Source organism: Bufo bufo, chromosome 7 (genome assembly GCF_905171765.1).
Source record: "Bufo bufo chromosome 7, aBufBuf1.1, whole genome shotgun sequence".
NCBI lineage: Eukaryota > Metazoa > Chordata > Amphibia > Anura > Bufonidae > Bufo > Bufo bufo.
In genome coordinates, this window is record NC_053395.1 from 87,553,979 (window position 1) to 87,569,990 (window position 16,012).

At 46.2% G+C, this 16,012-nt stretch overlaps 1 protein-coding gene across 4 annotated transcripts in view; it reads left to right on the forward strand.

Moving 5' to 3' along the window:
- The window catches only part of MYO1B (myosin IB), a 325,313-nt gene that overhangs the window by 59,506 nt on the left and 249,795 nt on the right, over positions 1–16,012 (forward strand). For all 4 annotated transcript variants that reach the window (XM_040439420.1, XM_040439422.1, XM_040439424.1 and 1 more), the window contains exon 3: positions 3,346–3,461. In XM_040439420.1, coding sequence (XP_040295354.1) covers positions 3,346–3,461 — 116 coding nt within the window. The remainder of the gene's footprint in view (positions 1–3,345; positions 3,462–16,012) is intronic.

Here is a 16,012-nt window from a genome sequence, read left to right on the forward strand (position 1 = left end):
GCCAGATAATGTTCTCATTTGCAAAGCAAAACCTGCTGATATTGAGTTTCAGTACATCGACCATGATAGACAAGCAATGTGACAACAGTACCAGCTGGAAGAAAGTAGGTTTATATGGCTGAAACATAGTAGAATAAAATAAAATAAAAAATATTTATTTTTTGTTAGGTAAATATATATAGAAATTATAAGAAGTTAGATGTTTTAGTGTGGGATCTGTAGTTTTGCATGGGAAATAGTATAACCTTCATTCTTATAAATGGTCACTGTACTTTTCATAAACTTTGCATAAATCAATAGTACAGGTGAATATAAGAACCTTTGTTATATATTGGGAGAAAAATGCATATTTATCAGCTGTTTTCTCCCCCACCTTTCCTAAACTAACAATTTGTGATGCATCTTGTTAAAATCAAGACAAGCTGCCTGTTACGGATGACTCCGATTACATCATCCCATAGAAGTCTATAGAAAGTGGATGGGTAGGAACATTTTAGCGGCAGAGTGACAGAGGCATGATACAGCAGCTAATACCAGTCGTACCTCACCCCAAGTGCTTTGTCCACATCTATAACGTCCTATGTGGTGCTTCTGAGTCATTCTCAGAAAAAGAAAACAGAATCTGCTGTCTCTGTGTAGCCTATGGGCAGACATGATTTTAGCCTTTTTACATAAAAATGGGGCTGTTATGTTGCCGCTCTGAACTATGGTCAACGCCGGAGCATAAACAGCAGAAGTCTGAAAATGTCAGTGACTTCAGTAAGCATTTGTGGGCATGCTCTGTGCTTGGAGGGTGGAGTAGCAGAGCGGTGTCCATCACCTATTGTCATCTAGCCTGTATTATCTGCTTCAGCATTATATTTGTGCAATTTGAGAGAACCCCCAAAAACCCACATTTATAGGTTTATAGAGTAAACCTAAAATCTTTTGTTAAATAGGTAATTTTCTAATTGATGAATGAAGTATGAGCTCATATTACACAAAATGTATGTTATCTCGGATATAAATGTGTAATAATACACACAAATAATGTCTGTAGGGCCCCGATAGATTAATATGTGCTGAGGCACATTTATCCAAAAAACTATGGCAGCCTTAGGCCCCTTTCACACGGGCGAGTATTCCGCGCGGATGCGATGCGTGAGTTGAACGCATTGCACCCGCACTGAATACCGACCCATTCATTTCTATGGGGCTGTTCACATGAGCGGTGATTTTCACGCATCACTTGTGCGTTGCGTGAAAATCGCAGCATGCTCTATATTCTGCGTTATTCACACAACGCAGGCCCCATAGAAGTGAATGGGGTTGCGTGAAAATCGCAAGCATCCGCAAGCAAGTGCGGATGCGGTGCGATTTTCACGCACTGTTGCTAGGAGACTATCGGGATGGAGACCCGATCATTATTATTTTCTTTTATAACATGGTTATAAGGGAAAATAATACAATCTACAGAACACCGATCCCAAGCCTGAACTTCTGTGAAGAAGTTTGGGTACCAAACATGCGCGATTTTTCTCACGCGAGTGCAAAACGCATTACAATGTTTTGCACTTGCACGGAAAAATCGTGCGTGTTCCCGCAACGCACCCGCTCCTTTTCCCGCAACGCCCGTCTGAAAGAGGCCTTAGGGTTTGGACTTGTGTGGGGCTTACCTACTATTTCTGCGGATGAGTGTTTTCTCTCGGAAGTGCTTACACTTGTAAATCGGTGTAATGAACTCCAGAAACATGCCAAGTAAGATATTAACTTGTGGGCGAGCAGATGCTAAAACATATAAAACCAAGGAATTGAACTCCTTTGCTTTAGTTTTTTAATGAAAGGGACATAATGGTTCCTATAAATATGCTATGAATGTGCTGCCTCCATATAAATGGTAAGCATATGTGGACCTTTAATCATCTAGACAAAGGCAGAGGTGCCGTTCCAGAGTGTTGCGTCTCCCATCTTACAAAACCTGCAAAACTGGTTATTTTCCACTTGTACCGTATACATGTCATGTAACTGTCATGTTACAATGTTTTGAATAAAAATACATACTGTACCTAGAATATCTGTCTCTAATGCCACATCTCTCTAGGTGGAATGCTAGGAACTTGCTATCTATAGACCATAACATATCTGAAAAAGGCATTTGATCTAAAAACATTTGGAGCATAGCCATCAATGTTAGAGAACCCCTTTAGGCCATCTGCACATGATGCGGCTGAACGCACAGAAGAGCCGCACGAAATTCCGTGCCGAGTTATGTGCATTTCTGCAACATATCTGCACCAAAATCTGTAGTTGCTAACAGTGGATTTGATGCGGTTTTGCCACAGATCTCGCCCTTTGTTGGAAAAAGGTGAAATCTGCAGCTAAAACTGCAAACGTTATTGACCTACTGCGGGTTTGGAAATCCACACGGCAGGTCAAAAAAAGGATTGTGGGATCTACACTTTACTCTTACTAGATTACACTGTGGTTTTTCCCGCAATGGAATCCGTGTGGAAAACCACCTCGAGCTGCAGAATGTGTATTGCGCATGTGACTACAGATGTGAACAGAGCCTTTACAAGATCAGTCGGTGCAATGGCAATATCAAACAGCAATATTTGGGATATGTGTTATAACAAATATTGCTGTTGGATATTGCCATTGCCCTGACTGATCTTGTAAAGGCTCTGTTCACATCTGTCGTGTGGCCCCTATTTATTTTTATTTATTTTTTCAGTGCCATTTTTTTTTCCAGTCAAAGCAATGGACTCTTTAGTAGAACCTGATAGAACCCATTATAAATCAGTGGGGTACATAGGGCAATACTGGTGTCTATTGTGCACTGTACTGTGGTTTCATTTATAATACAAGCCATTATGTAGATGTCAACAGAGCCTAGCATAGCAGACAGGAATGATCTTTGCAATCTGAACATGCAGAACTATTGAGCAGGGACAAAGACATTAAAGTGACTCTCCACCTCTTAGCACCAGCTTGTTTTTATTTCCACATTTGTGGGCCAATTTTATTTTCCAAATTATATCCTTATAATGGAGTCAGGTCTTTAATATACTCATACAAAGCTCCAAATCCCATTGACATTGTTAAAAATAACAGGTTGAGTACCAACAGCTGCCACTGGGGGGAGCATGGGAACTTGCTGCATATTTAGCTTATTAGAACATTCTAAGTAAAACTGTATGCAGATGTCTCCTAAGCTCCCTCTAGTGGTAACTGCAGGTAGCAAGCATACAATCAATTACATTAATGTCTTCCTTGCAAAGCTGTATGATATATTGGGGGGGGGGGGAGTAGGCTTTTATGCTTTTTGGTCTGTACTTAATATAATGTATCTCTTTTTACTTACAGACCTACATAGGCAGCGTGGTTATATCAGTAAACCCCTACAGGTCACTACCTGTTTACACACCGGACAAAGTGGAAGAATACAGGAATCGTAACTTTTATGAATTGAGTCCACATATGTGAGTATTGGGTGTATTTAATTAATCTTGGGTTTCTGTGGAAGAGTAGCTTCTTAGTCTGTATTTGCTGGTCTCCTCTGGTTCTCTCATAAGCATGTACTTGGTTAGGACAAAAGATTATTGCTATAAAGAGAGAGGGATATGCTGCCGATTCCTTATTTCCGGTGTATGGGCAGTATGCTAGGACTGCAATGTGTGAATGCATGAAACACACCAATTGACATGGGTAAAGAATAATTTCTTACAATGTAAACCATTCTGACTACTCCACTGTAAATTTTGATTATACATTTACTTGTATCATGCAAGTTGTGCTCCTCAGACTTGCACTTATGTCCTGTGTTACTAGGTGGATTGAGTATGTCAAGAAAATGGTTGATAGCGCACAGGCCTTGGAGGACCCATCAGCTCTCCTGATGTGTCTGTTGTAGTAAGCATTCGCCATTACATCCAAAAGCACTTTTGAAGAGGTTTTTGGGGTTTGTTATATTGCTAGAATGTCCTATGGATAGGCCATAAATATTTGATTGGCGGTGGTCTGGCACCCCGCACCCTGCAGGTCAGCTGCTCAGGAGGCAGTGCGGTTATCCCACTACACCATAGCTTCTCCCAAACAGCTGATCGGCGGTGGTGCAGGGTGTTGGACCTCCACCAGATTATTGATATTGATCAATATAAAAATCTCTTTTGTAACAAATATGTGGGAAATGGTACAATATGCAATTTACTAGTATTACTGTTAATACAGTAAGAGCATGGCACAGAACCTTGTCAGACTAGGCAGCCTTCTCGGACAGTACAGAGCTTCCATCTAGAAATGGCTGCTGGTGAGGGACATGTGACGGACACCTCCACCAGCCTGCTCACAGTGTACATGATCTCGTTTTGCGCTCGCAGTTGCTGATGGACAGGTCTGGTGACATGACAGGCCCGCAGCCGCCAGCTCCATTCAGTGAGAGGAGGTTGCTTTGGATGACAAGGGTGCTGCTTACTAAAAACAAAAGGGCAGCACGTCTAACACTAGATCAGTAAAGTGCACATACTGTAGTGTGGTCTCCTGCATATTGCTCAGAATAATATTAAACCGATCAGCGCCTTTAAAGGGAACCTGTCATCAACTTTGTGCTACCCATACTAACGGCAGAATAAAGTAGAGACAGGTGAGTTGATTTCAGCGGTCTGTCATTTAAAAGTTAAAAGTAAGTGGTTGCCGAGAACCAACATCACAGTCATTGTAGACTGGGCCTGGAAAAGAGTCCCGGCCACCTGAGAAGAGTCATGAATTCCTGCTCTCACTGCTGATGACTGACAGGCTTCTACCTAGTTTTCTCTCTTTCTCTCTAGGAGACAACTGCCAAGTGTAGGAGATTATGAATAACTGACTCTTCTCAAGTAGATTTGACTCTTTTCAAGGCCCGGCTGCAATGACTGTGATGCTGGTTCTCAGCAACCACTTACTTTTAGCTGATGAGTGACACACCGCTGAAATCGACATTTCTGTCACTAATTTATGCTGCCCTTAGTGAGGTCAGCATAAAGGTAATGACGGGTTCCCTTTAAGATTATGCAGCAATGAAGATATGGACCTTTTATACACAGGGTTTAAATAGATCTGGACTGATTTTATATAAAAATATTTAATGATTAATACACTGACTGAATGTGAGATGTTACCCGCTCAATCGTGCAGCTTGAATGTAGACAAAGACTTGTATTCCACAGGGACAATGCCTTCTTGTTTCACAGATCTCAGTCTATTTTGTGGTGCATAGACCATTGTAATGGACTACCAAAAAAGAAAGTGAATATGCTGAATTGGTAAAATTTGGGAGCAGCATGTCGCATTCTGTCAGCGGTTACACAATCCAGTGTGTGTGGCTCGGGCCACTGTCCAAAAGTCCAATGATCTTCTCAGATCCTGCAATAACTGAATGTCAAGTGCTCACTACATTACAGAAGTGACTACAACAAAAGCCATGTCTCCTTTTAAACATCGCATTTAGGCCTCATGCACACGACCGTTGTGTGCATCCGCGGCCGTTGTTCCGTTTTCAGTTCAGTTTTTTTTTTTTTTTCGCGGACCCATTGACTTTCAATGGGTCCGTGGAAAAATCAGAAAATGCACCGTTTTGCAGCCGCATCAGTGATCCGTGTTTCCTGTCCGTCAAAAAAATATGACCCGTCCTATTTTTTTTTTTGACTGACAACGGTTCACGGGCCCATTCAAGTCAATGGGTCCGTGAAAAAACACGGATGCACACAAGATTGCCATCCTTGTCCGTAGGCTACTTTCACACAGACGCATCCGCTGATCCGTCTGCATAAAAGCTTTTTAGATCTGATTTTTCACTTCGTGAAAACTCAGATCCGACAGTATATTCTAACAGAGGCGTTCCCATGGTGATGGGGACGCTTCAGGTTAGAACATACTAAAAGAACTGTGTACATGACTGCCCCCTGCTGCCGGCAGACCCCCCCCCCCCCCCCCCCCCTGTATTTAACACATTGGTGGCCAGTGCGGCCGTGGTGGCCAGTGCGGACGCTACTGCAGTCCTGGCTGCCATGGTTACTTGGCATTTTTAGAAGCATTATACTTATCTGCGATGTCTGTGACCGGCCGGGCGCTCCTCCTACTGGTAAGTGAAAGGTCTGTGCTATAAGCAATGCGCCGCACAGACCTTTCACTTACCAGTAGGAGGAGCGCCCGGCCGGTCACAGACATCGCAGGTAAGTATAATGCTTCTAAAATTGCTAAGTAACCATGGCAGCCAGGACTGCAGTAGCGTCCTGGTTGCCATGGTTACCGATCGGAGTCCCAGCGATTAAACTGGGACTCCGATCGGAACTCTTCGCTGCCACCAATGATGGGGGTCGGTCATTTTAATTAGGGGGGGGGGGGGGGGGGGGGCGGCCGCACTGGCCACCAATGAGTTAAATACAGGGGGGAGGGAGGAAGGGGGTCTGCCCCCTGTTGCCTGGCAGCACCTGCCGGGCAGCAGGGGGCGGTCATGTACACAGTTCTTTTAGTATATTCTAACCTGAAGCGTCCCCATCACCATGGGAACGCCTCTGTGTTAGAATATACTGTTTGAGTTTCACGATCTAACTCAAATCCGATGCTATATTCTAACAGAGGCGTTCCCATGGTGATGGGGACGCTTCAAGTTAAAATATACCATCGGATTGGAGAAAACTCCGATCCGATGGTATAATAGGGACTCCTGACTTTACATTAAAAGTCAATGGGGGATGGATCAGATTGCAATTGCACCATATTGTGTCAACGTCAAACGGATCCGTCCCCATTGACTTGCATTGTAATTCAGGACGGGTCCGTTTGGCTCCGCATGGCCAGGCGGACACCAAAACGACTTTTTCTATGTCCGTGCATCCTCCAAAAATCAAGGAAGACCCACGGACGAAAACGGTCACAGAACAACGGAAATCCGTTTTGCGGACCGTAAAAAAAAAAAACTGTCGTGTGCATGAGGCCTAAGTTTGGATACATACAGAAAGCGATGATACATGTAGTGTCCTGGGATGGTCACTATAATTACTGCTTATTTTGGAAACTCTAATTACAATTCTCCCACTCCACAGAGCCCTAATCAGTGCTATATCTAATCATCTATCTGTATACAGTAAATGTATGTATTCCAAGTGGGAGGATAGCAGATGGTATTGCAGACAAAGCTGGCTCATGTCTATGATGTCACTAGACAGTGGATTTATCAGTGATGTACATTGAAGCTTTTCAGAGAAAATGATGTCAGTTCTGCAGGCTTCATTAATACAGAGTAGTTTTTAATGTTCTCTCAGGGCAAAGATTGACATGGAGTCAGTAATCTGCTCTTTGGCTTCAAAGCCGACAGCTGCAGCCCACTTGCCTCTAGCAAGTTTGAGTTCTCTGAAAAACTTAATTACTGTGGTCCCTCAAGATACAATATTAATTGGTTAATTAAGTTGAAGCCATTGTAACTTGAATCCATAACTGAAAAATTATTAATTTGTTTCATCCCAAATGTTATCCCAAGATGAGAGAAAACTTAAGATTTAAGAAAAATGAGCAGATAAATAAGCCAGATAAACTAAGTCCCTACATGTAACAGTTGGGAATAGTGATTTACAGCTTCCAACATCTATCTATGGTGAGGACAGGAGCTCCTTCAGAGTCCTGTACAGTGCACACAGTGGACCAGAAACACAAAATGTAGCCGCCCTCACCTCATCTAAAGGAGGAGATGATCCTGGCACAGATATTGGTCCGTACAGGACATATAGGTCCACACTAAACCGACAAGCGGAGCTACTAGACAAACCATACAGGGGTTTTACCAGTGAAACTGGGGATGTTTATTAGGGCTCTTTCACACTTGCGTTCTTTTCTTCCGGCATAGAGTTCCGTCGTCGGGGCTCTATGCCGGAAGAATCCTGATCAGTTTTATCCTAATGCATTCTGAATGGAGAGAAATCCGTTCAGAATGTCTTCAGTTCCGGACCGGAACGTTTTTTGGCCGGAGAAAATACTGCAGCATGCTGCGCTTTTTGCTCCGGCCAAAAATCCTGAACACTTGCCGCAAGGCCGGATCCGGAATTAATGCCAATTTAAAGGCATTAATCCGGATCCGGCCTTAAGCTAAACGTCGATTCGGCGCATTGCCGGATCCGACGTTTAGCTTTTTCTGAATGGTTACCATGGCTGCCAAGACGCTAAAGTCCTGGCAGTCATGGTTAAGTGTAGTGGGGAGCGGGGGAGCAGTATACTTACCGTCCGTGCGGCTCCCCGGGCGCTCCAGAGTGACGTCAGGGCGCCCCACGCTCATGGATGACGTGATCGCATGGACACGTCATCCATGCGCATGGGGCGCTCTGACGTCATTCTGGAGCGCCCCGGGAGCCGCACGGACGGTAAGTATACTGCTCCCCCGCTCCCCACTACTACTATGGCAGCCAGGACTTTAATAGCGTCCTGGCTGCCATAGTAACACTGAACGCATTTTGAAGACGGATCCGTCTTCAAATGCTTTCAGTTCACTTGTGTTTTTCCGGATCCGGCGTGTAATTCCGGCAAATGGAGTACACGCCGGATCCGGACAACGCAAGTGTGAAAGGGCCCTAAGTTAGATCTGGGTCAGTCATTGTATGTTGAGCCTAGTTTTACCTTACGAGTGTCCATGAGAGACCATTTGTAAGTTAAAAACTGTGTTCTGAACCCACTGTATCTTGAGGGACCACTGTACTTGTGCATGTATGTGTATAGAGTAGGAGTGTAACGATAAAGTATTGCAATACTTGATACCTTTCAATACCGCGCAAAAAAATAGAACGCCAAAAAAGCCATGTGCATTCCGCATTTTATAGAACGTCCGACCCATAATCAAACAGTCGATCCTATTTTTTGGGGGGACAATGTGACTCAAAAAATGGCGAAGCATGCGTTTATTTTATTTTTTTCTGTTACAGCGTTCATTGCATGGGAGTTTTTTTTTATATTTTAATAGTTTGGACTTTTTTTGTGAGGTAGCAATATGTAATATGTTTGTTTTTATATATTTTATATGTACATTTGGGAAAGGGGGTGATTTATACTTAATAATTTTTTTTTTTTATTTAATGACTATTAGCTCCCTTTAGGGGCTAGAACCACACAGCAGCAGGGAGCTTACCATGGCAGCCAGAGCTTCAGTAGTGTCATGGCTGCGCTACTTTCACACCTGCGTTAGGTGCGGATCCGTCTGGTATCTGCACAGACGGATCCGCACCTATAATGCAAACGCTTAGATCCGTTCAGAACAGATCCGTTTGCATTACCATGAACAAAAAAAAAAATTTTTTTTTTTTATTTTTTCCATGATAAGGCCTCATGCACACGACCGTTGTGTGCACCCGTGGCCGTTGTGCCGTTTTCCGTTTTTTTTTGCGGACCCATTGACTTTCAATGGGTCCGTGGAAAAATCGGAAAATGCACCGTTTTGCAGCCGCATCCGTGATCCGTGTTTACTGGCCGTGAAAAAAATAGGACCTGTCCTATTTTTTTTCACGGCCAACGGTTCACGGACACATTCAATTCAATGGGTCCGTGAAAGAACACGGATGCACACAAGATTGGCATCCGTGTCCGTGATCCGTGGCCGTAGGTTAGTTTTTATACAGACGGATCCGAAGATCCGTCTGCATAAAAGCTTTTTCAAAGCTGAGTTTTCACTTGGTGAAAACTCAGAACCGACAGTATATTCTAACACAGAAGCGTTCCCATGGTGATGGGGAGGCTTCTAGTTAGAATACACTACAAACTGTGTACAAGACTGCCCCCTGCTGCCTGGCAGCACCTGATCTCTTACAGGGGGCCGTGATCAGCACAATTAACCCCTTCAGGTGCGGCACCTGAAGGGGTTAATTGTGCTGATCACGGCCCCCTGTAAGAGATCAGGGCTGCCAGGCAGCAGGGGGCAGACCCTCCCCCCCCACTCCCCAGTTTGAATATCATTGGTGGCCAGTGCGGCCCCCCCCCCCTCTATTGTAATTATTCATTGGTGGCACAGTGTGCGCCCCCCCCCCCTCCCTCCCTCTATTGTAATTATTCGTTGGTGGCACAGTGTGCGCCCCCCCCTCCCTCTATTGTAATAATTCGTTGGTGGCACAGTGTGCGCCCCCCATCGGCCCCCCCTCCCTCTAGCATTAACAACATTGGTGGCCAGTGTGCGGCCTCCCATCTCGACCCCCCCCCCCCATCATTGGTGGCAGCGGAGCAGAGTTCCGATCGGAGTCCCAGTTTAATCGCTGGGGCTCCGATCGGTAACCATGGCAACCAGGACGCTACTACAGTCCTGGTTGCCATGGTTACTTAGCAATAGTACAATAGTAGAAGATTCATACTTACCTGCTGCTGCGATGTTCGTGTCCGGCCGGGAGCTCCACCTACTGGTAAGTGACAGGTCTGTGCGGCACATTGCTAAATGAACCGTCACTTACCTGGGAGCTGCGATGTTCGTGTCCGGCCGGGAGCTCCTCCTACTGGTAAGTATGAATCTTTTACTATTGTACTATTGCTAGTAACCCGCTGCCACCAATGATCGGGGGGGGGGGGGGGGGAGATGGGAGGCCGCACACTGGCCACCAATGTTGTTAATGCTATAGAGGGAGGGGGGGCCAATGGGGGGCGCACACTGTGCCACCAACGATTTATCACAATAGAGGGAGGAAGGGGGGGGGGGGGGCGCACACTGTGCCACCAACGATTTATTACAACAATAGAGGGAGGAAGGGGGGGGGGGGGCCGCACTGGCCACCAATGATATTCAAACTGGGGAGGGGGGGGGGGTCTGCTGCCTGGCAGCCCTGATCTCTTACAGGGGGATATGATAGTACAATTAACCCCTTCAGGTGCGGCACCTGAGAGGTTAATTGCGCTGATCACGGCCGCCTGTAAAAGATCGGGTGCTGCCAGGCAGCAGGGGGCAGTCATGTACACAGTTTGTAGTATATTCTAACTAGAAGCGTCCCCATCACCATGGGAACGCCTCTGTGTTAGAATATACTGTCGGAAATGAGGTTTCACGATCTAACTCATATCCGACAGTATATTCTAACATAGAGGCGTTCCCATGGTGATGGGGACGCTTCAAGTTAAAATATACCATCGGATTGGAGAAAACTCCGATCCGATGGTATAAAAGGGACTCCAGACTTTGCATTGAAAGTCAATAGGGACGGATCCGTTTGAAATGGCACCATATTTTGTCAACGTCAAACGGATCCGTCCCCATTGACTTGCATTGTAATTCAGGACGGATCCGTTTGGCTCCGCACGGCCAGGCGGACACCAAAACGACTTTTTTTTTCATGTCCGTGGATCCTCCAAAAATCAAGGAAGACCCACGGACGAAAAAACGGTCACGGATCACGGGAAAACGGAACCCCGTTTTGCGGACTGCAAAAAAATACGGTCGTGTGCATGAGGCCTAATGCAAACGGATCCGTTTTGACTTTACATTGAAAGTCAATGGGGGACGGATCCATTTGAAAACTGAGCCATATTGTGTCAACTTCAAACGGATCCGTCCCCATTGACTTACAATGTAAGTCTGGACGGATCCGTTTGCCTCCGCACGGCCAGGCGGACACCCGAACGCTGCAAGCTGCGTTCAGGGGTCCGCCTGCTGAGCGGAGCGGAGGACAAACGGTGCCAAACTGATGCATTCTGAGCGGATCCGCATCCACTCAGAATGCATTAGGGCTGGACGGATCCGTTCAGGGCCGCTTGTGAGAGCCTTCAAACGGAACTCACAAGCGGATCCCCGAACGCTAGTGTGAAAGTAGCCTAGCCGATTGGAGCCCCAGGATTACCTGCTGGGACTCCAATCGGAACTGCCACTGCACCACCAATGGAGGGTGGGGGGGCTGGGGACTAAGGATGAGCAAATAGACTTCGAATGAAACATCCGAAGTCAATTCGCATAAAACTTCATTCCAATACTGTGCGGAACAGGAGCTCCATACAGTATTAGGGCTCATGCACACGACAGTATTTTGCGTTCAGTATACTGGACGTTTTTTGAGTTCATTTCAATGGTTCAGCAAAAAATACTGAAGTGTCTCCGTGTGCATTCCGTTTCAGTATTTCCGTACCGTGAAAAGATAGAACATGTCCTATACTTGTCCGCAAATCACGGTGCTTGGTTCCATTCAAGTCAATGGGTCCGCCAAAAAAAGGAACACATACGGAAATGCATCCGTATGTCTTCCGTATCCGTTCCGTTTTTGCTGAACCATCTATTGAAAATGTTCTGCCCAGCCCAATTTTTCTATGTAATTACTGTATACTGTATATGGCATACGGAAAAACGGAAAGGAAACGGAAACACAACGGAAACAAAAAACGGAACAACGGATCCGTAAAAAACGGACCGCAAAACACTGAAAAAGCCATACTGTCGTGTGCATGAGCCCTTAGAATGTATCGGCTCCGATGAGACAAAGTTATTGCTTTGCGAAGTCTCGCTAGACTTCGGGTAATAACTTCATAAATGAATTTGTACTGTAAAAAAACATTTCACAAACTCTGGTTCGGTTCCAAGGTACTACTTGGAACCAAACCCGAGTTCGGGAAATGTGTTTTTTTTTTTTTTTTTTTTACAGTACAAATTAATTTATGAAGTTATTACCAGAAGTCTAGCGAGACTTCGCAAAGCAATAACTTTGTCTCATCGGAGCCGATACATTCTAATACTGTACGGAGCTCTTGTTCCGCACAGTATTGGAACGAAGTTTTATGCGAATTGACTTCGGATGTTTCATCCAAAGTAGATTCGCTTATCCCTGGTGGGGACCCTGTGGCCACTGCCACCAATGACTTTAATACTGGGAGGAGGGCGTCACCAATGAAGATAATGAACATTTAATACAAGTAAGGCTACTTTTACACTGTTTCTGGGTCCGCTTGTAAGATCCGTTTCAGGGCTCACAAGCGGCCCACACGGATCAGTTCAGCCCCAATGTATTCTGAACGGATAAGAATCCGTTCAGAATGCATCAATTTGGCTGCGTTTGGTCTCCGTTGCGTTTTTTAGGCGGTCACTAAAACGCAGTTGCAGTGTTTTTGTGTCCGCCTGACGATGCGGAGCCAAACGGATCCGTCCTGACTTACAATGTAAGTCAATGGAGACGGATCCGTTTTTCACTGACACAATATGGTGCAAGTAAAAACTGATCTGTCCTCCATTGACTTTCAATGTAAGTCCAGACGGATCCGTTTTGACTTAGACTTCTTTGTATGAATAATGCAAACTGATCCGTTATGAACGGATACAAGCGTTTGCATTATCGGTGCGGATCAGTCTGTGGAGATAGACAGATCCGCACCGAACGCCAGTGTGAAAGTAGCCTAAAGGAGGCGGGTGCTGGCGGCGGAGTCACGTAGCCGGCACCCGACCTCTATGACAAGGCACTGCGATCCGTGGCAGTTAAGCCCTCAGGTGCGGCACCTGAGGGGTTAACTGCCACTGATCGCAGCTCCCTGTAATAGAGGTCAGGTGCTGGGTATGCGATTCTGCAGCCGGCACCCGCCTCCTGTATTTGTATTAAACATTAGTTATCTTCATTGGTGGCGTAGTGGCCACAGTTCCTCCCCCTCCTCCGCCCCTCTACTCATTGGTGGCAGTGGCACAGCGGGAGGGACAGACTCCTTCCCCCTGTGCTTCTCAGGAGAAAATGGAGCGTGCCCAGAGCAGTGCGCCCATGTTCTGATACTAGGCTGCGCAGTAGCAACCCTAGTATAGAGTCTAACATGTTTTGGGAGGTCTTTTTACACCTCTATTTATGCTTTTTGAAAATGCTTGTTTCTCTTTGCCTGCCTACTGAGTAGATGAGCTCCTCCTGTTGTGTTGTAGATCCTCAAGCCAAGTGGAAGGTCTCGCAAACGTCTGCTGACCCGCAGTCTCAGACAGAACAGTTGTCGCAGCATCATCCTCCCTTCCGAATATTTTATTCACTGTTTTACACTGATGGATTTCTTTGAGGAGTTTTTCCGTAGTTACAGATAACAGATAGGAGGAGCCACATGTACTGGAAGATGCCACAACCTTATAAAATTTCAAAACATCAAATGTACTACTGTTATACAAAAATCATTATTGCTTTCTATAGTATCAAGGGTAGATTATAGTTCTGTTATGGTAATAAGGCAACCTTGAATATCCTGGAGGCAAGGGTTGGTCTGAAAAGCAGTTGAGAACATATGTTGTGAAAACTGACACATTTTCCGTGTGATGTGAGAGGAATTGTCTGCTTCATAATTCATCAGATATTTATTGGCTTTCTTTTTTTCCTTTGCCTTGTGTACATTATGAAAGGTACTATAGAGCTTTGCTCTGCTTGATTAATTGATTTTAATGTACTGTAAAGGTGCTGCCAAAAGTGTAGTTTTTGAAACTAAAGTGGAGTGGATCATTAAATGTAAGCGAGTGTTAAAGGGTTATTCCCATCTTGGATATTGGGGGCATATCCCACCTTGAGGCCTCATGCACACGACCGTTTTTTTTTTTTTTGCGGTCCGCAAAACGGATTTCCGTTTGTTCGGTTATCCGTGACCGTTTTTTCTTCCGTGGGTCTTCCTTGATTTTTGGAGGATCCACGGACATGAAGGAAAAAGTCATTTTGGTGTCCGCCTGGCCGTGCGGAGCCAAACGGATCCGTCCTGACTTACAATGCAAGTCAATGGGGACGGATCTTGACGTTGACACAGTATGGTGCAATTGCAAACTGATCTGACTTTACATTGAAAGTCAATGGGGGACGGGAGTCCCTATTATACCATCGTATCTGAGTTTTCTCCAATCCGATGGTATATTTTAACTTGAAGCCATGGGAATGCCTCCATGTTAGAATATACCATTGGATTTGAGTTAGATCGTGAAACTCAGATCCGACAGTATATTCCAACACAGAGGCGTTCCCATAGTGATGGGGACGCTTCAAGTTAGAATATACTGAGAACTGTGTAATAACTGCCCCCTGCTGCCTGGCAGCACCCGATCTCTTACAGGGGGCTGTGATCCACACAATTAACCCTTCAGGTGCCGCACCTGAGGGGTTAATTGTGCGTATCCTAGCCCCCTGTAAGAGATCAGGTGCTGCCAGGCAGGAGGGGGCAGACCAGCCCTCCCTCCCTCCCCAGTTTTAAATTCATTGGTGGCCAGTGTGGCCTCCCTCCCTAATTAAAATCACCTTCCCCATCATTGGTGGCCAGTGCGGCCTCCCCCCCCAATTAAAATCACCTTCCCCCATCATTGGTGGCAGCGGAGAGTTCCGATCGGAGTCCCAGTTTAATCGCTGGGGCTCCGATCGGTTACCATGGCAGCCAAGACGCTACTGCAGTCCTGGCTGCCATGGTTACTTGGCAATAGAAGCATTATACTTACCTGCGATGTCTGTGACCGGCTGGGCGCTCCTCCTACTGGTAAGTGACAGGTCTGTGCGGCGCATTGCTTATAGCACAGACCTGTCACTTACCAGTAGGAGGAGCGCCCGGCCGGTCAGACATCGCAGGTAAGTATAATGCTTCTATTGCCAAGTAACCATGGCAGCCAGGACTGCAGTAGCGTCCTGGCTGCCATGGTAACCAATCGGAGCCCCAGCGATTAAACTGGGACTCGGATCGGAACTCTCCACTGCCACTAATGATGGAAGAAGGTGATTTTAATTGGGGGGGGGAGAGGGGAGGCCGCACTGGCCACCAATGATGGGGGGGGGGGGGAGAGAGGGGAGGCCGCACTTGCCACCAATGATGGGTGAAGGTGATTTTAATTGGGGGGGGGGGGGGAGAGGGGAGGCCGCACTGGCCACCAATGATGGGGGGGGGGGGGGGGGGGAGAGAGGGGAGGCCGCACTTGCCACCAATGATGGGTGAAGGTGATTTTAATTGGGGGGGGGGGGGGGGGGAGGGGAGGCCGCACTGGCCACCAATGATGGGGGGGGGGGGGAGAGGGGAGGCCGCACTTGCCACCAATGATGGGTGAAGGTGATTTTAATTGGGGGAGGGGAGGCCGCACTGG